We start from the raw sequence: 21,212 nt of genomic DNA, 5'->3' as shown, positions 1-21,212 counted from the left end.
CCCTCCCCCCCCCCGCCCCCCCCGCCATTACCACGTGAGGGAGACGCAGCAAAGCTGGCGCCACAGCGCCCCCTGCAGGCGCGGGGGAATCATCGCACCCGCCCTGCCCAGCCGGGAGCCACCAGCGCCCCTGTCGGCCGTGAGCGGAACTGCACCGAGGGGAAAGGGCCCGCGGCTGAGAGAAGGCTGCCGCTGGGTTCTGGTTCTGTTTGTTGTTGCTGCCGTTGTTGTTTGTTTGCCTTGTTATACATACTAGTAAAGAACTGTTATTCCTTTTCCCTATAGCTTTGCCTGAAAGCCCCTTAATTTCAAAGTTATAATAATTCAGAGAGAAGGGGGTCATGTTCTCCATTCCGAGGGAGGCTCCCACCTTGCTTGGCAGACACCTGTCTTTCAAACCAAGACACAGTTTTAAGGCTCAGTTTTTCCCATTGCCTTCACAGAAAGTGAATTGGAGCCCAGAGAGAACTCATCAGGGATCAGCTAAATATTGATGGTTCTTGATCTTTTAAGGCCTGCAACCGATTTTATGCATTTTCTGTCATTGCTTCAAGTAGAAGTAATCGTTGCATTCTGCCATGTTGAGGGGGAAGAGTTACATGGAGATCAATTCTGCTGATCAATGTTCTAATACAATATTATTCTGTGGGACAATTTCAGCATTTAACATTTTCTGGTAAATGATTTCCCATTGCCTCACTCAGGGTTCAAAACAATCATTACCACTAGTTCAAACCCTTAATGAGGTTAAGGGAGATCCTGAATCAGCAGAGCAGAATCTATGACCCTGGAAAGCTTTTCCCCTCCTGTGCCCTCAGTCTACTCCTTCCATTTTGGTAAATTGACCAACTCTTCCCAGCAATTTGTAGAAAATACATTTTCACTTCTTAATTTTCCACTGGAACTTGATTCATCCAACCAACAAACTTAATTTGTCTGCAAATTGTGCTCTAAGTGGCACAATTTCGAAAAGCAGAAGCACTATCTTTTTCTAAGCAATGCAGAAATATTAACATTTACTCTTGGCATGCTCCTTCATTCTCTCTGTACATGACCTAGGAAACCTCACTCCAACAAAACCAAATTCAGTCAAATAGGATTTGCCTGCAGGAAGCTCCAGGTTTTCTGAGGACAGAAGTGCCAAAACCAGTGAAAGTTTTCCCCAGTCATTCCGTTCTTAACTTCAGGGGATTTTTTTGTTGTTGCCTGAGGAAATTAGGTTCTTGACAGGTTGGGAATAGAGGAGAAGCTTGTACCTAACTAAGATCCTTGTCCTTCCAGCTTTCCTGCCAGCCTGTGGAGCAGCAGCCAAATCTACCAGAAGGAGAGAAAGCATAAGCTGGCCTACCAAACTACCTGTGAGGGCAGATGGTACCAAACAACACTCAGCACAGAGGCAGGAAAGCCCGTTCTCCACTCCTGGGTATCTTTGCCTGCAGTCTGAGCTCTCCTGGGAGTTGTGCTGGAATGGAAAATGAGCAGCCAGGTGTGAAGTACAGAGCTGAAAATTAGCTGAAAGTGGTAAATCACAAGCATTTCCATCATAGAAAGACTGGAGGAACACGCAGTGCCCTGCAGGTGAGGAAAGTGAGAAGTAAATGACAGATGGACAGGTGAGAAGTGTGGCAAAGCTGGGTGAAACTCAGCTGCCGGGGGATATTTTCAGCCTCACTATAGAAACTCCGCCAGTACATTATGACTGCTTTGCTTCATGCCACAGCCACCTCTGCTATACTCCTGTGACTATGGCACTCCAAGAGACCAGGAATTTACAGGTTCCAGCACTGGCTGAGGAGCTGTTTGATTTAAACAGTGAGATGGGAAGCACATGGGAAAATGTCAAAGAAAATGAGCCATTATCAGAAGAAAACCCTCACACATTCATAATTGGAAACATTTATTCTGGAAATCACCTTAAAATCACAGCACTTGCACATTTCGCTACAGGTTACCCACTCAGGGCATTGAGTGAATTTCTTTGTGTACAAATTCCATCAGTCTGTGATATATTTATTTTTAAATCTGGTAGCCTTGATACATGTCCGTAGTTCTCTGATTACTGACTTGCCCTGAATTGTGGGTCTCATGCCAAGAAAATTCTATTTTCTGACAGCAAATGACACAACTCCACTGCTGATTGATTTTCATAGGTACGGAGTGTGTGCTGTGTGTTAGTGAGGATGGGGGCATCAAAAATGCTGTTCCTAAAAGATCAAAAGTAGATGGATGAAGACATCTGGACTGTATGACACTTCTGGCTGTCTTGGCTAGGCAATGCAACACTTAATAAAACCAAATTACACAGATGCGCCTAGAAAACTTTTAGTCCTGTAGAAAATTGAATAAACTATCGATGTTTCAAACAAAATCTTTCTTCATTCTTATTTCAAAATTTATCAAGTCAATCTAACAATCCTTTCTTTGTTTCTCTCCAAAACAGGATGAATATGGACAAATTTCTAAAGGCAAACCTGTCCTTGAGGCCAGGCACGGGCCCCAGAGAGCCAACACATTTCAGATTTCATTTCAAATCAAGGCCCGCAATGCAAGTGAAGGTGACCCTGCTGAAATCAAGGACAGACCATGCTCTATTTGAAGATTATGCTCATGTATAAGCTACACTAACATTCCTGGGAATGGAATATTTTCTCCTTTCACTTTTCTCACATTTCAAAAGGAATCACAGCAATGTGTTTTATAGCAGCTTTCTGAAAAGAACTGCAAAAAAGACAACACAGGAAACTTTTTATGTAGTGATGGGGGCTGATTCTCATCTCAAGCCACTTCTTTAAACTTCCTGTCACCTGTCCAGATTGAAGAAGTTCAGCTGATTTAGGATCAAGCCCAATTTCTGGATGTTGAGTGTCCAGAGAAACTTTCTATTAATGACGCACAGTAAAATGTACTTTCCAGTTCCTGGGATTCACACTGTGGCCTGGAGACAGATGATGGGAGCTGGAAACAAAAACTTTTCCCTTTTTACATTTTCATAAACTACTGAAGAGGGCTACCCTTTATTATAAGATAAATATGGCATAGCATTGGCAGTATTTGATGAAAAGATAATTTTAGATGCTTTTAGTAATGCTTTTAAAAGGAATTCTATTTAAACTGGACATTTCTCAGAACATGACACCCATGAATGCAGGTGTGGTGACATCAGATCCAAGATCTGTACCAGAGACCTGCTTCAGCAGAGCTCCTGTGCACAGCACTGCTGTACCTGAAAAGGTTCAATTTCTTTACCAGTCTCCTTATAACGTGTTTCATACATGTTTTTTTATTTTAATCAGTAAAATATTTCTTTATTTGACTCAATTTACATATTTACAGTGTAAGCTTTTTGAAGTAAGGCCATCTAGTTTTGCACATGGATTTCTAGACATCAGAGTAATGAAAGCAAATCATAGCATTCAGAAAGGAAAAATCTTGATAAAAAGAAGGAAAGCTTTGGGGTTAGACAGATTGATTAAATAGTTGTTTTTGACTTACTGCATCAGAGAAAGTGAGGTTTCCAAAAGTGAATACCTATGTTAGAAATACTGAGCTTAAGATAAACGATTCAAAAACATTTTGTGATCAAACCTGAAATGGACTGAAGTTTCATGAAAAATCTCCCTTGGGAACCTTAAAACCCCTCTATTAAAATGGAAAGTAAGTGCAACAACACAAGATCTGAAGGGGAATGCTGTAATCCTGACACATAGAAGAAAAGGGAATGTCTGTAGACACAGTTCCAAACACATCAGGTTCTAAAGGAAGGCTCCATGGCTGCTTAGAAGAGCTCTGTCCCTGATTAGCCTTTTTGACATCTGATTAATCCCTTTCCCTGTACTGAGTATTGAGTTTAATAGATGCTTTTCCAGCCAACATCATCTTCTTTCCCTCTGAACAATTAGGGAACCTGAAATGAAAACTGATTTGCCAACTGACTCTATTGCAAACATAAGATTTCCAGTGTGCCCTCTGGGCACCTTTAGTTCACTCTTACTTCCCATTCTGCCCTCCCACACTCTTTTGTTTCCCTTGTCCCAAGGAGAATTTCACTCCACTATCAGCCACTTCACTGAAGAAACTCATGCAAATGTCTGGGGAAGGTGCTTTGCTTTGTAAAGCTACAAAAAGAATTAGTGCTTCCATATGAACACACAGACTGCCAGAGGGCAGGGATAGATGGGATATTGGGAAGGAATTCTTTCCTGTGAGGGTGGTGAGGCCCTGGCACAGGCTGCCTAGAGCAACTGTGTCTACCCCAGCCATGGAAGTGTCTAAGGCCAGGTTGGAAGGGGCTTGGAGCACCCTGGGATAGCGGAAGGTGTCCCTGCCTGTGGCAGGGGTGAAATGGGATGAACTTAAAGGTCCCTTCCAACCCAAAGCATTCCAGGATCCCATGAACTCAATCTGCAGATCATTTATTACTGTGGGGTGTTAACACCACTCAGAGATGGGGCACAGCCACAATTCCCAGCCAAGGTGATGGAAATTGGAGCACTCAGCCTGTTTGATATCCAGGCTCCTGCTGCAAAGTTGTGGGTTCAATAGGAAGAAATTACTTCTTTTCCAAAGTCTCAGAGTGATTTTCTGCACAATTTGGCATCTTAATATTTTTACATTTTGGTCTAAATGATTTATGCTTCAGAGTTGTAAGTATTTTATATTTTAACATAAGTGATTGCTTTCTACAAATTTTCAAGACTTCTTCCATAAGAGCACTGTCAGTTTGCATTAAACTCCAGAGTAATTGCCTTATTTTTATAGTCTATCACGTCTCTATCAGAAATGGATGCAGTTGCAAAAAATCCATGGAACAATATATCTTTATCCTGCTGTGGGATGTGGAATATGTGCCACAAAACCCAAAGTTAATTTGGAACAAAGGGAATGACATTTAAAAATTTAAATTCCCACCCAGCAAACCCCCTCCCAGGAATTACCCAGCATTTGAGAAACCAACATCGATAAACACAAGTAGATTAGCAGAATCATAGAATCACAGAAGCTCAGAGCTGGAAAGGGTCCACAAGGATCATTGAATTCCAGCTCCTGGCCCTGCACAGGATCACACCATGTGCCTGGAATGGTATTCCTTATGTCAGGCTCACGTGGTATTCCCTGCGTGAATGCCATTGGTATTGTTCAGAGGCACTGCTAAAAGGATGGAATAATTACAGACAGGCATTCCAAAAGTTCACATAAAAGAAATGCACATTATGCACAGGAAGATGCTGAAAGCACTGTATTCTCTGGGCCAAATTCCATCTGCCATATGCTTCCAGCCAATCTCATTCCTGTGCTAGAGGAGATGGGGAGTAGCTGAGCTGTAAGTAAGTGGACCCAGGTAGCCAAATGCCTCCTCCTGCTTGCCCAGGTTGCCGTATTTAGGTCATCCATGGCTGTTGCTATAAAAGGCTGTGAGAGCAGAGGGTGGCAAGAGCAAGGCCCACAAACGCTCAGCCAGCCCAGACAGCCAGCACAGCTCGCCCTTCCCAATGTTTTGAACAGAGTGAAAAACATTTGAAAAGAGTGGTTCACTCCAGCTTCCAAAGTGCTCCCCTGCCACTACTGAAACCAAGAGGTGGAAAGACAAAGAAAAACCATAAGGAGATTTCCTGAGGATCATATTGATGAGTGTTTTATTATCTGCAGCATGGCTGGCTGTACTGGGCTGGCTGGGATGGGGTTAACTCTCCTCTCAGCTTGGGTCATGCTGTGGTTTAGGTTGGTGACCAAATCAATGCTGACCATGCTGACATTTCAGCTACTGCTAACAGTGCTGGCACAGCACCAAGGCTTTCTCTGTTCCTGAGGATCATTCACATTTGTTTTGTCTCAATCCACAAGTTTTTTTTCTTTGGGTCTTCTTTCCTCTTCTCCCATCCCATCAGACAAAGGGAACGGGAGAGGCTGTGTGGGTCGGTGAGGGAGGAGGCACGGGGTTAACCCATACCCCTGCTGTGTTATCATATGTCATCATATATTATCATACCTTATTCATATGTTATTGTGTGTCTTATATTATTGTGTCATCATGTGTCATCATGTTATCATGTGTTACCATATGTTATCACATGTTATCATGTTTTATCACGTTATCACGTGTTATCATTCTATTGTAGCACTTCAGCAGTGACAGTGATTCGGTTTTATTTACATTTTCAGTCTATAAGATGCCTAGAAATGAGGAAGGGAGCCACTGGCACTAACACCTGGCAGGAGGTTGCAGTAGCTCTTTTTTGTAGGCAAGAAGGACTCTGCCTGATAATGGTCCCCCACATCTGACTGGTGGCTTCCCAGACATCCAGAGTTCATGTGGGAACTGGTCAGGGAAGGTCACAGCCAGGGGGATACAGAGAAGAAGCAGAAAGCAATGCCACTGCAGATTTTGTATACATCAGGAGCTCTTTCTAAAGGCTATCTCAATTTAGGAAACTTCTTTTCCTCTCTCTACCTTTCCTTCCTTTTCTCCTAGGCTTTTAAACTTCTCCAGAGCACAAGAGAAAACTATTAATGGGAGAAGGATGTAAAGGAGTGATCAAGAAAACAACTATGGGTTGGACTAAGCTGACCTTTAAGGTCCCTTCCAACCCAAACCATTCTATGATTCCAATTTCAATTTTAAACTTGTACCATTTCATACATCTGTCTTCTTTCTGACCCTATTGATTTCCATAAATTAACCCAGCTCCACACACATCTGGACTACTCATGATCTGCAAGCTATTTTGGAGGGGAACACCTTCTAGAATTTTGTGTCTTCATAATTCCATAAGTGGCAAATGCTCTGCATGTCCACGTCCTTGGAACCAGTTCATTCATACCTGGGGTGCACAGTACCCTGTTATTATTCTGTGCAAGGTGAATGGATCCCAGCATCACAGTTGGGTGACAAAGACATTACGGAATAGCTCTGGTGCCCTCCAGGCCATGTAGGATCAGTGCAGACTGGCATGAACCACTCTGAGGTGCATCCCAGCAGGAAGAGGATTTGAAAGGGCATCCAGACACATCCTGGTGGATCTGTGCTGATTTAGAGCAGCTGGGGACCAGCCTGACTTTGCTAAAAGAGTGCAGATTAATGGACTAAACTTTGCATGGCTCTTTCTTTGAACTCAACAATGAATCACATCTATGGTTCTTGTGCTTTTTTCTGACCCGGCTGAAGCTCCCAGCCGTCCAGGCCATTAGCATGAACACCATGAGGAGCTCTGGATCCAGTGCCTCCTTCTGTGTCTGCAATCCCAGTGTGCTTTTATACTGATCCAACAGAGACTGCCTAAAGCAGCCAGAAAAGCCTTTTCTGCTACACTAGCAATAGCCTAAATCTTTTTCCAACCATAATGCCTGCATAATTTTTCCTCTGATATTTATTAAGCCCCTTGAGACATTATATAGCTTTAGCATTCCCTCCTTTTTAACTTTATGCTATTTTCATTACTTTATATGAACATTTTGTTTCTCCTTCTTCTCCTGCACTGCTTCCAGAAGTCCTTCCCTTATTTCATTACTGCTCCCCACCAGCATCCAGAGGCTGACTGCAAACATAAAATGATGGATGGGAGATGAGAACTGACCTTTCCACCTTCCCATCCAGGGGGTCTCTCCAGTGTCTTTAGGCTAAGTAGTCACCCACTGGCTTCATCCGTGTCACCAGCTGAACTAACCTGCTTTTGAGGCTGGTGTCCCTCTGCCCACACACTCCTGTGTCCCAAGAGGCTCTGAATGAACAAGCAAAGGCCCATTTTCTCTCAATTTCCCTTTAGATGGGAACAAAGGATTCAAATCATTTTCCCTATGTTCTTCACTGGGAAAAGATGTATGGCGTCATCTCCAATGCATATAAAGGGAGAAATTTCAAAGTGTCTCCTACTGTCATTTCAATTCTATAATTAATAACTATATGCAGAAAGGCCTTCCACACCATTTTCTCTTTGTCATACATCCCAAATCAGACAGAGATAAAGAATGTCCCCTGATAGGAAGTATCTATGTCCTGCTATAGCATTTCCCCTAATTTAAGTTGCATTATTGATGTACAGAACCCTTACTTGAATAATGTAACAGTAAGGCTCTCATAGAAAGCACCAGCACCAGCTTTAATGTGTGTCTATAAAGATAAGAAAAATGTATTTTAAAAGTCCGGCAGCTTTCAAACAATATATTTTCAAGTTACAGGAATGCTCACTGCAAGGAATTTAAAATTGAGGTGAGAAGGGGAGGCAACATTTCTTCTAAAATGCTAATGAGCTACTGCCTTATAAAGTGAAAAAAAATCAACAAATCTGACATATGAACAAACATTATGAATATTCAGGAAGTTTAAGCCACTGATTCAACATTTTCTAGGAGTGTACAACTTTTGCACTGATCACACAAACCATTCTTTTTCTTCTCATCATGAGTACACTCGACTGTGGTGTCGGTGTGCTGCTGGAACATATGCGTGGAATTGCAGGGATTGTAATTCATCCAGATGGCAGGAAGCTCTGGAATTGTTACTCCTATGGTACAGATGTTTAACAGTCCAACCATATGGCTCCAATAAGACAGACTTGTCAAAGAATACAAAAACTGCACTAGACACAGAGCCCTGTAAATGGGAATGCAGTCCTGAGGTGGGAATGTTCATATGGCTACACTATAAATGGGAACATCACACTAGGAAGTTGGCATGGCTATTGGAATTACAGAATTTATGAAACATTATTTAAACTCCTGAAAACAATCAGCCCCCAAATTTGCATAATTTCCCTGAGTCAGCTATTAAAAGAACATTCCTCATTTGTTTTTGAAATTCATTAAAGGCATCAAACAAAGGTGAGTTGAAAAGATGGGTAAATAAATACATGCAAATACAATAATGTCCCCAACCTTTGGCCTGAGGGAAATACCTCTGTAGGTAACAAACTGAGATTCAACCAGTGAGACCAACAATTTCTCTAGAAAAAGATTTGTCAAAGTCAGGGAGCCCTGCTGATTGTGACAATTGTAATGTGGAAAGCTGAATGTTGAGAAACAATCTGAGATCAATAATATCTTGGCCAAGAAAGGAAAGCACCATGAAATGGTCAATCTATAACTCTACTGAATTTTGGCAGGTTTGAAAGACAGATAAATGGCAGCAAATCAGATTGTTAAATCACTAATCCTATCATTATTACATCCTGTCACATTGCATAGATTTAGACTTTAGAAAAAGAGTGTAAGGTAGGAGAGTGAAGAAAACACTTAAAAGCTCAGCTCAATCTGTGAAGAAAAGGTGAATTCCCAACTTTTTGTTTCATGGTTGGTGCTATTCTGCCCAAAAGTCAGCTGGCAGTAGCTGCTGCTCAGAGTCCTATCTGCCCTCCCTCTGATGTCAGGTCTCTGACCCTTTGTTCCCCACAAGAAGTGTCTCCTCTGTACAAATCTGTTGTGCAAGAATAAGATTAAAATGGACAGACTGAACAAAGCGTTGGTCTCTCAGACAAAAATTCATCTATCTAGCACACAGGGCATCTTTCCACCTGACGTATTCTTAAAGGGAACTATTCAATTACCATCTCCTCACAGCCTAAAGAGCACAAAAGAGCCATGTAATATTCTTTTTCTTTTTTCTTTTTTTTTTTTTTTGAGCAGCAAAGTATTCAGAGCTGCTTTATCTGCCGCAGATACTAATCTAGGCAATATAATTTTAAAACATCCTTACAAAAACCTTGAAGGGCAGTTGAACCCTGAGGTTGTTTAAAAAAAGATTTTCTGTAGTTTATGCATTTGCTCTGCCAAAAGCTTACCTTAGCATACAAAGTACAGTAAATCACAGCTGCTCTGATTTACTGCCCAGACTGTGCTGTTTGTTTTCAGGGACAGCTCAGGGAAAAGCTCTGTCAAGTGTAAGAACATTCAGAGAAGGGGAATCGTTTTGCAAAGCTCCCACAATGGTAACAACCATTTCTAAGACATCAGTGAGGGGAAAAAAAATGCAGATATGCATCTTCAGCATTTTTCAGGGGGGATTTTTTGACTACCATTGCAACCCCAAAGTATTTCAAGCCTTTTGGAGGCACAGAGACAATTTCATACCCCAAAACTGTTTAGCCTAAGTACTAATGGGCTGGCCAGTTGTATAACTTACCAGGCAGCCACTTAAATTATTGGACCTTGTACCTGAATTCCACATTTTATGGGGCAGCAGCACAGACAGATGCCGAAAAGGCAGAGAAGACACCAGAGAAGTGGCAGAGCAAGAAGCTCTGGATCAACATGACTATTTAGAACTGAGGGTAGATTTTATTAGACTTAATCTATTTAGTAAGCCAACAGGAGGACAAAGATAAAACCGTATATCTGACATTCTTTTAAAAATTAGTAAATGAGAAGGGAAGAGATCAAAACAGTAGCTGAAAGCCTTCACTTCTGCTTTAAAATCCAAGAAACAGTCATTAATAGAGATTTAAACTCAGCCCTCTCTAGTCTAAACATGTCACTGTTAATTACAAAGCTATTTAACTTTTGCAAGAAATAAAGACTGCTATTAATGAAAGAAGAACCAATTAGCCTTTAATCTACACACTGTTTTTTAATCAAACTTTCTTCTGATCATCAGACTCACTGCAGGATGTATCCCTCCTCCCCATGTTGTAGTGGTTCCATGATTGCTAATGGAATAGATTTTAAAGGGCTGACTGAGCGGGGAGAACCCTCTCTGCAGGGCTGAAGCTTCCCTCCCTTCCTGCCAGGTGCAGCTCAGGAAAGTGGAATTTTGTGTCCTGACCACTCTTGGAGCAGCTGTCTTTAGAGGAGTAGCATTGAATGTGTCTAGAGGAACATGGGACAGGAGTACTGGACTGCCTTGTTAGGAAACAGCAAAAAAATACCAGTTTAAAGAGAAGTAAGAAATGGGATGGAAAAAGGCAAAAGCAGCGAAGTGCCTCCAGGAATGAAAATGCTGACTGCAAAGAATGATGAATGAGAGAATTTGCTTGTTGGTACAGGAACATATTGTGGAAAAACAAAACAAAACAAAACAAATGGGATCAGGCCTTGATGTGTTACAAACAAAGGGGGTGACATGAAAAGGATCCCATTAGCTAAATATTGTGCCTCCAAACTGCTGCTTGAGGGCTCAGAGAATTTCAATGAGGTTTTCTGTTTGCTTTTGGGTTTTTTTGCTATGTGGCTACTTGTGGTAGCAAATAATAAGTCCAAGCATCTGGAATCCATCATGATGGAGAACTTCTTCCCTGACATCATTTCCCTCTTGGCTGCTGTTGCTGCTCCGATCTCCGGGAAGGATGGACAGCAGATGTCCCTGAGCACACATCAGGCTGATAATGAAATACAAGAACCTGACTCCTGCACATGTAAACAGCGGAGAGAGTGTAACTATTATCTGCTCTGTGTCAAACATGAGGCTTTTGGTCTGACCAGATACCTGCTGCCTGCTCTGCATTAGCAAAATTTCGGTGTATGCTGTTCTTTCTCCACCACAGAAAGATAAAATTTGCCTGGCAGAAGCAGAACACTGAGTATTAACAAAACCCCACAAACCACTTCAGAACAAATGTTAATATCCTCAAAGAATCAGAAAGTCTGGAGAGAGTTATTGTTGCGACAGTATGGCAATTAAAAAAAAAAATCAATAGGTTGCAGGCAGAAAAGTGATAATAAATATGCTCTGTGCTAGACAGGATTCTGAGTCATGAAATCCAAGACTGTAATAAAAGTATGTGGAACAACTGCTGACATGGTATTGACACCTGAGATATTTGAAGGTAAGTACATACTTACCATAGGAAGGATTCCAGCAAAGACAATAAGTTGCAATCAATGTTTTTCAGGACTTGACTAACAGCATTTTTCGCTTCAAGAGATCAAATTATTACACTTTCTGTAAAATAATTCTAATGCCTTATCTCAAAGGGTTGGTGATTTTTCACAGTCCAAAGCCTCTTTAATGTAACTCTTTGGTGTAAAGGTCATTGAAAATGAGATCAGGGTCCATTCATGTTTTTCAGCTGTTCATGTATTACAATATGAGTCCAACACAGGAACTCAGATAAAAACATCAACAGAGCTAGAAAGAAATAGCTGTAAAGCACAGGGTCAAGATATTTGAAGTTAGCTGGATAATTGTATCATTTTCACATTTATTCCATGGCATTCTAAACCTGTTAATAAAATTTGGATTCTGATGCTGATCAAAACCTCTTTGTGTTTTCTTGTGTCACAATCCCACAACACAAGACCTAGACAAGAGATCCCAGCTCCACTCTCCTTTTTAGCACATGCAGAACACTTAGAAAGCTGCAATACTAAAAACAAGTGACACTAATGTACAGGGTATTTTTAATTAACAAAGCTCTTAGGCATTGCTGAAAGATCCATTTTGATTTTTTTCCCCCCTCATATAGACCTAAAACACTCCAGAGCTCTGTATTTATTTATACAGTGCAGTTGGGAGAAAGTTCTTCTGACATTGGAGAAGCTTTAAAAAGTTAAACTGTTGATGGGAACCATTGTGAAAAACCCCAAGATTTTAACTCATTTAACTCTTGAAGTAAGAACTGTCAAAGGTAAGAGGCAGAAACTTTACACTGCTGCTTAAATTATGTGATAGTTTATTCCTGAGCGTTCTCAGTTCCCCTAATTCCTTAATATTGGTGAATACTTGCATTAATTACTCTCCAGAGTAAGCTCTGATACAAGAAAGCACTAAGGAACTTCATTAACTCCCTCCCCAATGACTTCAGCCAAATTTTACTTGCTTACTTGAGATGCACATACCTGAAACGACCCGAAATATTCTGTACCTGCAGTTCTGCCTGCAATCAGCACGAGCTGAAAGCTCTGAAAATCAACCCTAGTGCAACATGACTTTAATTTATCTACAGCTGCTCCAAAAACTACTTTTAACTGTGCCATGTGCCGTGTGTACATACGTATGCAGTAGTCCCCACTCTCGTAGTAGCCGGGGCAGCACTGGGAGCGTCGCCGGTACATCGTGCGCAGCCCCCTGCGATAGGCAGTTTTGTAGCTGATCCTGCACCACAAGACACAAAACCATTGGACACTATTGAAAATCAATGCCTCCTGCTGGAATGATATTTGTGTTAAATTATAATAAGGGTAGCATTCAATAATTATTTTTAAATGCATGAAAGCTTTTGGTAATAAAAGCCACAATAAGGAAGAAATCGATACTTGTTTTGAAGCTTGAAATATGACTTGTGTTATAAACACAGTGCTTGTGACAGTCAGTCACTGGAGCTCTTCCTGGGGCAGCTGCTGTCTTAAAACATTTTCCCAGTCCTACTGCAAGGGCAAGGAGTTTCTTCAAGAATAAATGGTTTATTTTTGCGCATCAGCAAGGTCAGCTCTCATCAATGGAAGGAACAGAATCTTCTGCAGAGACCACTGTGTCAGCTGCTACACAAAAACTCCCACAATGGGAACTGCTCTCAATACACAGCTTGAGAAGTTAACCCCAAGTGATTTGTTCCTGCTTGCTAACCCTTCCAAGGCACTCATACCTTGCAAAGTGACGACATAGTCCCAGTTCTGTATTTAAAGCCTGTTTTCCCCACCACAATACTGTAGTCCACAGAAATTAAAAAGTGTTTAGCATTCTGTAGCACTCCTACACTTACTCATAGCATTAGCAAGGATACCACATTACAAAGGTAATATTTAACTTCATATTTAACAGCAAACACTTCAAAACAGTCTTGCTAGTTTATAGAAATTACGTAGATTGAACAAAATCTATTGTCCCTCATGTTAGATAAACTGATCGAATTTACTCTGCTGCATTCCAATCTATACAATATTCCAGAAAGCTCTGCAGCTCTGTTCACTTCCGAACATTGTAACACAGGAGCTAAAAAGCCAAGTCCAACACTCACACTGGGATGGTGCTGATGGAGCCTATTTGCAACTGAGTGCAGGAGTTAGGATACCAATTGGCTGCTGAAATCCCCTTGAAAGATTGTGACTATTAGGGGATATTTATTAGGATAGTTTGGAATCAGAATGAATGTAACAGCAATAACTTGCAGAATGGGAAAAATTAACCCTTTGGTACCAGTTTCCATTCAGTGCTGGAAATGGACCCATCTTCATTTTTTCTGATTTTCAGTGCAGATTTGGGTGCACTAATTCTAACACAGATCCATTTCTAATTATCACTAACCCTCAAATGCCTCTTTCTTCACAATTTAGGAGGTGCATGGACTTCCTTTTACAAACCTGGACATGTACCAATCACTTGGAAAAGAGAGTTGGTCATGTCTGGTCAGGGAATAAACACTTCCAATCCCATGGCAGGGCCAATGGAAGGATATATTCTCCTGGATGGCCCCATGAGGGACTGACTATCACTGGTCTCACTCAAACCTCAGGCAAAAATCTCTGTACTTTCATCAACGCCCTGTAATTCCAAACACCCTGTCCTAAAACACATCTTTGTGTGCATCTATATTGGAGCACCACGAACATTTGGATAAACAAGAGGTATGTGAGGAGATAAAAAGGCAGAATGATACTGAGATTTCTGAGGATTAGCTCTTACCTGTGCCTGGTGCACTTGAACCAGTTCAGGATGTCTGTGCATCGTGTGTAATAGATCTGGTCAAAAGGATGAGCGTAGGATTCCTGCACGGTCACAGCGTAGCTGGGAGTGGAGAAGGAAGGAAGTGAGAGGCTGTTTGGTGCCACATGGAAAGGTTCAGTTCTCTGTATTTGCTGCTCATGGAACTCCAGTGTGAAACATATTTACATCAAGAATCTTAGAAACTTTATCAAAGAGCAGAAAAGGGCTTCCTTCAGCTACAGGTCTTCCTGAAAAGTTTGGAAATGTTTCTAACTTGGGCTCCATGACTGATATAGGCATAGAGATATCAGTGTGAACAATAAACCACTCCTTTTGGGAAAAACACCAAATGTCGTGAAAATTTGTGGTAGTTTAGAAGGTGAAAGGGTGAATGGATATGGACAAAAACTGAGCAATTTGATGAGAAATCACAGAGCTCCACCAATAGCAAGAATTCAACAGTCTCCTTCCCAAAACACTACTTAGTCATGCAATAGGTTCTATGTTCATTATTGTTTGGGCCTCTCATGTGATACAGGAACCCAAATCTCATGTTGGGGTCAGTCATGCCAGAGCATTGCATAGCCCCATAGTAGGTGTGTGCACTGCTCAAGGGACTCCTGTCTCAGGTTCTGATTTGGACACAGGCCCCACTATCAGATCTACAATACATTCAGAGAACAATACTCAAATCATCCTAGGCAGGTCATGACCCAAGAATTAGGTCCTTTAGGTTGCTTATTATATCGATTGTCTTAATTCTGCAGCTGATTTCCCTCTCATCAGCAGGACTGCTGATGTGATTAAGCCCTGGGAGATTGTACCCACAAGGTAATACCAAGATATTTGCTTGGAGGGTCTGATTGGCTTGAAATCGAAGATTGGGCTGTTCCTGCCCTGCTTGTCGTGTCCCTTCTAGACAAGCCAAGATTCCCCTGGATGTTGCTTTGCCCTCTGTCACTGTTTGCTGGATTAGACAATAATGTTTTTACTTCTGCTAATGCCAAAATATAAAATATTTACATTGCTCATTATTAATGTAAGACAGTAACACTTGCAAATCTCAATTATTATTTTACGAGTCCATTTATTATCCAGCAATAGCCCTAACAATCTTTTCCCTTTGATTTATTAACATCTAACTAACAAAGTCATCTTGGTCAGTACAACCAATCAATTTTGGTATTTAATTTTTGTTTCTCCTTGATTGGGTCTCTAGGTTGCTCACTTTCTTCAGACAAAATCAATATTTTATTCCTGTGCTCTGAATGCACTTCCAGCACGCAGACTGCAAAATCCTTTTCCTGTACAGTCTTTGCTTTGCAGTTGCATTATCTACAAACAGTTAATTCTCTAATTAAGGCCTCAAAACATAGTCATTAAAATATGATTCTATTTTTACCTTTGTTAAGGGGTTTGTTTTGCTGAAGTGTACAGCAATTCAGATTTGTGTGGAATTGAACCAGAGAACAGAAATGGAAATTTAGCAAGTTAAACTGAGAAGTACAGGACCTTTAGCCTCTGCAAACAGCCCCTGCATAAGTGTGAACCCCATCAAAGGCTGTGGGTTTCTCTGTGCTCACAGGAACTGGCCTGCTCAGATCCACTTTTAGGACCAGGACACTGGAACAACAGAGAGAACAAGAAATTCCAGGGCCTTTCATGTTCAGTGCTTTCATTCACTCTTTGATGCCGACACAAATTTGGCAGGAAGAGCCTCAATGCTGCAGCAGGAAGGGCTTCAAACTTTCTTGCTGGACAACAACCAAAAAAAAGCAAGACAGAACAAGGCCAGCATTTCTGTAGGTCTCTCCATGATAAATGCAAACACTTCAGTGCACTTCAGTCACTCAGACTCTGGAGGAGCTTCCCAAAGGGTTCAGGGGGATGTGGTCAATAGCTGTAGCCTTAGAACCAATTCCTTGGGATGATCCAAACCCTCCAAGGCATTCAAAAGTACTATTTATGTAAAGCAAATCTGTGCTCTTTTCTGAAGGAGGGTGGTATTTAGCAAATTATAGCTCTCAGCTTGCTTTCTAAATGTAAAAATCTGAAAAGGATAGTAAAAAAAATAAGAATTGGCAGGTGACAGATTACCTTTCCCAGTGACTACAAACATTTGGATCATCTGGATTTAGGGACAGAGTAGTTTTGAGCAGAAAAGTCAGAATAAGTCCTCTCAGAATCCACTGGAACAGCGCATGTGCCACCATTGTTGTACCTAGATAAAGGGAAGAAAGTAGAGCCATTAAAGACAATTTTGACAAAAATATCCTTCTAGACCTTTTCCTCCTTGCCTTTGTGCAAATCCAAATACTGTGGAGCTATTCAGAAACTGAAATACTTGAAAAAGCAATCAACTAAACAGTAAAATTCTTTAAAATTTCAAATCCATTTGAATAGGAATTTATATATAATAAAACCAATGAATTTGATGATTAAGCCACCTAAGATATTGAAAGTCACAATGATTCTTCCAAAGAACATTTCTGATACTGATTGTTTTTATGACAGGCTGTCTGTACTGACAAATAAATCACTGAGATACTAAAGCAATCCATTCTTCAATCAACCTACAGGCAAGTGGGAGAATACCCAAATGCCCCCTTTGATTTATTTAAATGGGGTTTACAGGTGTCAATATGGGCTGGACGTGAGACTTGTGCTTATTGCATGATGGAAGGAAAATCAGTGCACTCCTCAAGTCTTGGGGGGGGAATCACTGAGAATTACAGAGGTCAATGCACTGGGGCACATTACACAGAACACTGAACATGAAATAAAAACATTTGCATTGAAGCTGGAAAGAGGTTGTACAAAATTCACTGGGTGTGGTCTCTTCCTTACTGTTCATCTATTAAATGTAGTGGCTTACACCAGCTTGGGACTTTGAAACCAAAGTTGTGGTGTCAGCCTAGAAGCCTCCAACGACACCAGTCAGAAGTTCAAAATAGATAGAAAATAAAATTGCTTTTTTTTGGTAACAGCATTAGAGGTGTTAATCTGTAAAACATTAATTCAGTAAAAAGTATTTTTAAATATCCATTTCAGGCATTTACACGGACACATAATTCACCATTCAAATCAGAAGTCCTAGAAATTACTCCTGGCAACAAGATTGCCCTAAAAATAGATTGAATCTTCATATGATCATCAAAAAACACATGGCTCATTGCCTCAGGGTCCAGAACAGCAAAGGGATGTTAAGAGGTTTGCTCTGCAGAGCCCTGATATACAGCCCAGCATAAAGAAGCCATCACAAAGCAGAATGAAGAGCCAGGAAAACTGCTCAGAAATTACCTCCTGACCCAAAGCCTTCTTAGCCAGTTCAAGGACACCCATTGCCTTTAGTGAATTCAAGTCAAAATCCCAATGGGAGCAATAGCTCATCTTTTAAATTATTCCTAGAGCTCTGCTAAACCCAAAGATAGGTCTTAAGCCATGTAAGTCATATTAATGTTAATTAACATGATTTAATGCTAATGTTCCTCATGAAATGGATTTAAGTCAAGGAGTGGCCATTTTTTACCTGTGGGCTTTTCCAAAGTCCCACAGCAACAATGCAAAAGCTTAGTCTGGAAATCGAGAGGGCTAACAAGGCAAGGATGTATTTATGGAAAAGCCACTGCCTATCCTTGTCCTAGGCACAGCTTCTCCATGGAGGAAAAGTGTCTGCAAGGGCTGAGCTGCCAAAAGTCCCAGTGTTCAAACAGTCAGAGCTGTGGGAGAGCAGAGCTGAACTTTCCCTGAGCACAGCATGGACCACTGGATGTGAACTACCCAAGGATGAGGGTCCACAAACTGGCAGCCCTTTAGCACAAATCCCTCCCAAAAATGCCTTTAACTGTGACACTGGGCAGCACTGCAATAATGCCAAAGCACAGGGGACAAGTTTTCCTTGGCACTGTATTTCCAGATTGTAATTTACCCTCCTTCTTCAACCTCTGCACCTTTGGTACAGGGCAGGGCTGACCAAATGGGGCTAAAGGAAAGCTCCTTCTGATGGACAGATGTGGTGAAAGTGGGAGCAAGGCAAACCCGCTCCAGGAAATGCACATCTTCAGAGAGGGTTTAAATCTAAACATAGCTCTGTGCTCAGTTTGTTAACTTCTGGAGAGCATCAACAGCCTGAGTCTGTGCTACATTAATTATAGGCAGAAAGGCAGCCTGACTTTAAACCAGTAATTTATTGCCTGCATTTGCTTTCCATCAGTTATCAGAAACTGAAAGGTAAATAATAATTAATTCAAGGTAGAAATCAAACTTCTCCTCCACTCCAATTTCTTCTCCTTCGGTACCGACTGAAGCCAGTGCGCTTGAGTTCAGGAGAAAGCAAACTTTCAAGAAAGATTTGCTTAGAATACACCGGATGCTAAGAAAGAGGCTCTTAAAATCACTCATTCTTGCTGAAAATTACCCATTCTTTATATTGAATTTTATATATCCTTTATATTAAAGTACTCCCTAAAAAATAAAAATAAATAAGAATAGAGCCCTGCTGCCTCACTCACTCTAAAGAGAATGAGGTCTAAAGCATCCCCATATTTGAATTCTGTAGTTCTCAGACCTCAATTTGTTCTTAAGAAAATGATGCCTCAGATTAGTTTTTAAACCAAACAAGTGTCAGAGAATTATTTATAAGTCCTAATAGCACACAGAATATTTCTTTCCAGTGTATTAGAAAGAGGTTCCAAATAGTTTTCTAAACTTTTAATGCTAATGTTATTTTATTATCTGTTTTTAAAGGAGCTGCGTTGTGCCATTAATTTCCTAACTTTTTAAGTCAGATCGAAGATCAGAACCATCCAACTCCCCAAGTCCAGCAGAACCTCATTCATCTCAAGTGTCTCTTTTTGTAACTCAAATGAAATATTTCACTTTGATCACTGTTAATAGAAAATGGAATGGTTGCTATTACAGGAGTCAGAATAAAACTCTAAAAATAGGAGCACATATATTAAAAACCAACATCAAAAAAGAATCCAGTAATGACATTTAATACTGGGCTTTCAGCTTTCACTGCTCACCACAGCACATAGGAAATTCCTGCCTTGAATTCAGTGTTTGGGACAGATTCTCCAAGGAGGCAGCACCAGCCCTGAGGGGAACAATGCCTGTAACTTCATTAAAGCTACAGCCAAATTATACAAACATTTCCAGTGTCTGCCACTCTCCCAGGACAGGCAGCCTTGGGAGCTGAACACCAAAAAAAATGATGGAAAGGTTCTCTGGGCAATCCCTCCATGGACTCTTAACTCTTTTTTCTTTCCAGGACTGATTTTTCTTTCCAGGAGTGAAAGAAGTGAATTTAGGTAAAATTCGACAAGAGTCTTTCAATCCAAAGGACAACCTGATGGTTTTTCACAAGTGTCTCACTCTGTTAATTATAACTGATTAGGTATCTGGTACTTATTAGGCTATTTTCTCATATCTTCCTCCTTTTTGTAAAAATCCAGTATTTCACTTACAATGTTGATACAAGTCAGTGGTTCCATCACAAAAGAAAGGAAAGCTCCAAATCTTAGCTACAGAAAAGCTAGTAGGTGGCAAATCATTAATTTATTTGTTGGTGGAGTCTCTGTACAAAAACCTTCTTTGAGGAAACTGTGCTGGGGTTTGCAAAGAGACCACGAGATGCTAACGGCCCTTTAAAGTGGATGAACATGAGAGTGTGGAAAAAGCAGGTCTGATACTCTCCTGCAGTTCATGCAACAGCACCCCCCCCAAGGGTAGGACCTACCTGCAAAGAAAATAAGACCTCAAAGAATCCTCGCTGGGTGAAATAAATATCCCATAAAGCTTTTTCTAGATGTCAAGGACCTGGTTTTGGTAACATTCTTGTGAAAAAAAGACTAGTGTATACTTCAAATGGCCAAGGGAAAAAAAAGAAACCCAAAACCACAGGTTCAATTTCTCCTCTGCTTCCTTGGCTGACAGGCTAGAAAATCTAACTAAAAATGACCATTAGAGACTTTCCTGTTCAGGGCCAGTAGTGTTGAAACATTTCATTTTGACATCTCTGTCATAAAATATTTCATAACATGACTTTGACATGAAATTCAAACAGAGTTTCCAGTCCATGACAGAGTTCTAAATTGAATGCTTTTCTCTCAATTTGGGATGAAGTAAGCTCTAAACCAAGCAAAAAATCCCCCTAATTTTGTGTCTAGCTGTAAGCAGAGGTGTCTTTCACTAGCACACAACATTCTTAAATCCTTATGTACTTTTGAAGATCATGATGTCGAAAATGTTTATACAGTCAGTTAACCTAGGCTGAATTTTTCCCACCAATTTCCAAGTGATGCATTTAGCAAAGAGCCATGTTTAAAAATCTTACCTTAAAGTGCTAAAAATTCCCAGTGGATCCTGTTTCTACAGATCCCCAGCACATGGAGACACACGGCACATCAACAGGAGAGCAGGAGAAAGCTCTTGGGAAGTTGCTTGGCCCTATAAGTGATCACAAAAACCAGAAAACTGGGTCACAGGAAATGTGTTTGGGGGTGTGGAAACAAACCAAGGCAGAAATACGACAAAACATTCTAAATAATTAGATAACTTGACATAATTGTGCTATTTCAGACTAATACCACTATCCTGCTTTCAGGCAAGAGCAGAGGACTTGGAAAGAGCGGAAGAACATGGG

The 21,212-nt window shown here is 40.9% G+C and overlaps 1 protein-coding gene across 1 annotated transcript in view; it reads right to left on the bottom strand.

Moving 5' to 3' along the window:
• The window catches only part of MEGF11 (multiple EGF like domains 11), a 255,687-nt gene that overhangs the window by 177,405 nt on the left and 57,070 nt on the right, over positions 1–21,212 (bottom strand). Inside the window, exons 2-5 of the mRNA XM_017737045.1 lie at positions 20,904–21,016; positions 16,664–16,787; positions 14,546–14,647; positions 12,918–13,018 (exon numbers count right to left, since the gene is read on the bottom strand). Of these exons, the coding sequence (XP_017592534.1) occupies positions 12,918–13,018; positions 14,546–14,647; positions 16,664–16,779 (319 nt within the window). The 5' untranslated portion in view covers positions 16,780–16,787; positions 20,904–21,016. The remainder of the gene's footprint in view (positions 1–12,917; positions 13,019–14,545; positions 14,648–16,663; positions 16,788–20,903; positions 21,017–21,212) is intronic.

This window comes from Corvus brachyrhynchos, unplaced genomic scaffold (genome assembly GCF_000691975.1).
Source record: "Corvus brachyrhynchos isolate BGI_N302 unplaced genomic scaffold, ASM69197v1 scaffold200, whole genome shotgun sequence".
NCBI classification, from domain to species: domain Eukaryota; kingdom Metazoa; phylum Chordata; class Aves; order Passeriformes; family Corvidae; genus Corvus; species Corvus brachyrhynchos.
This window is presented reverse-complemented; position numbering and strand designations above follow the sequence as displayed.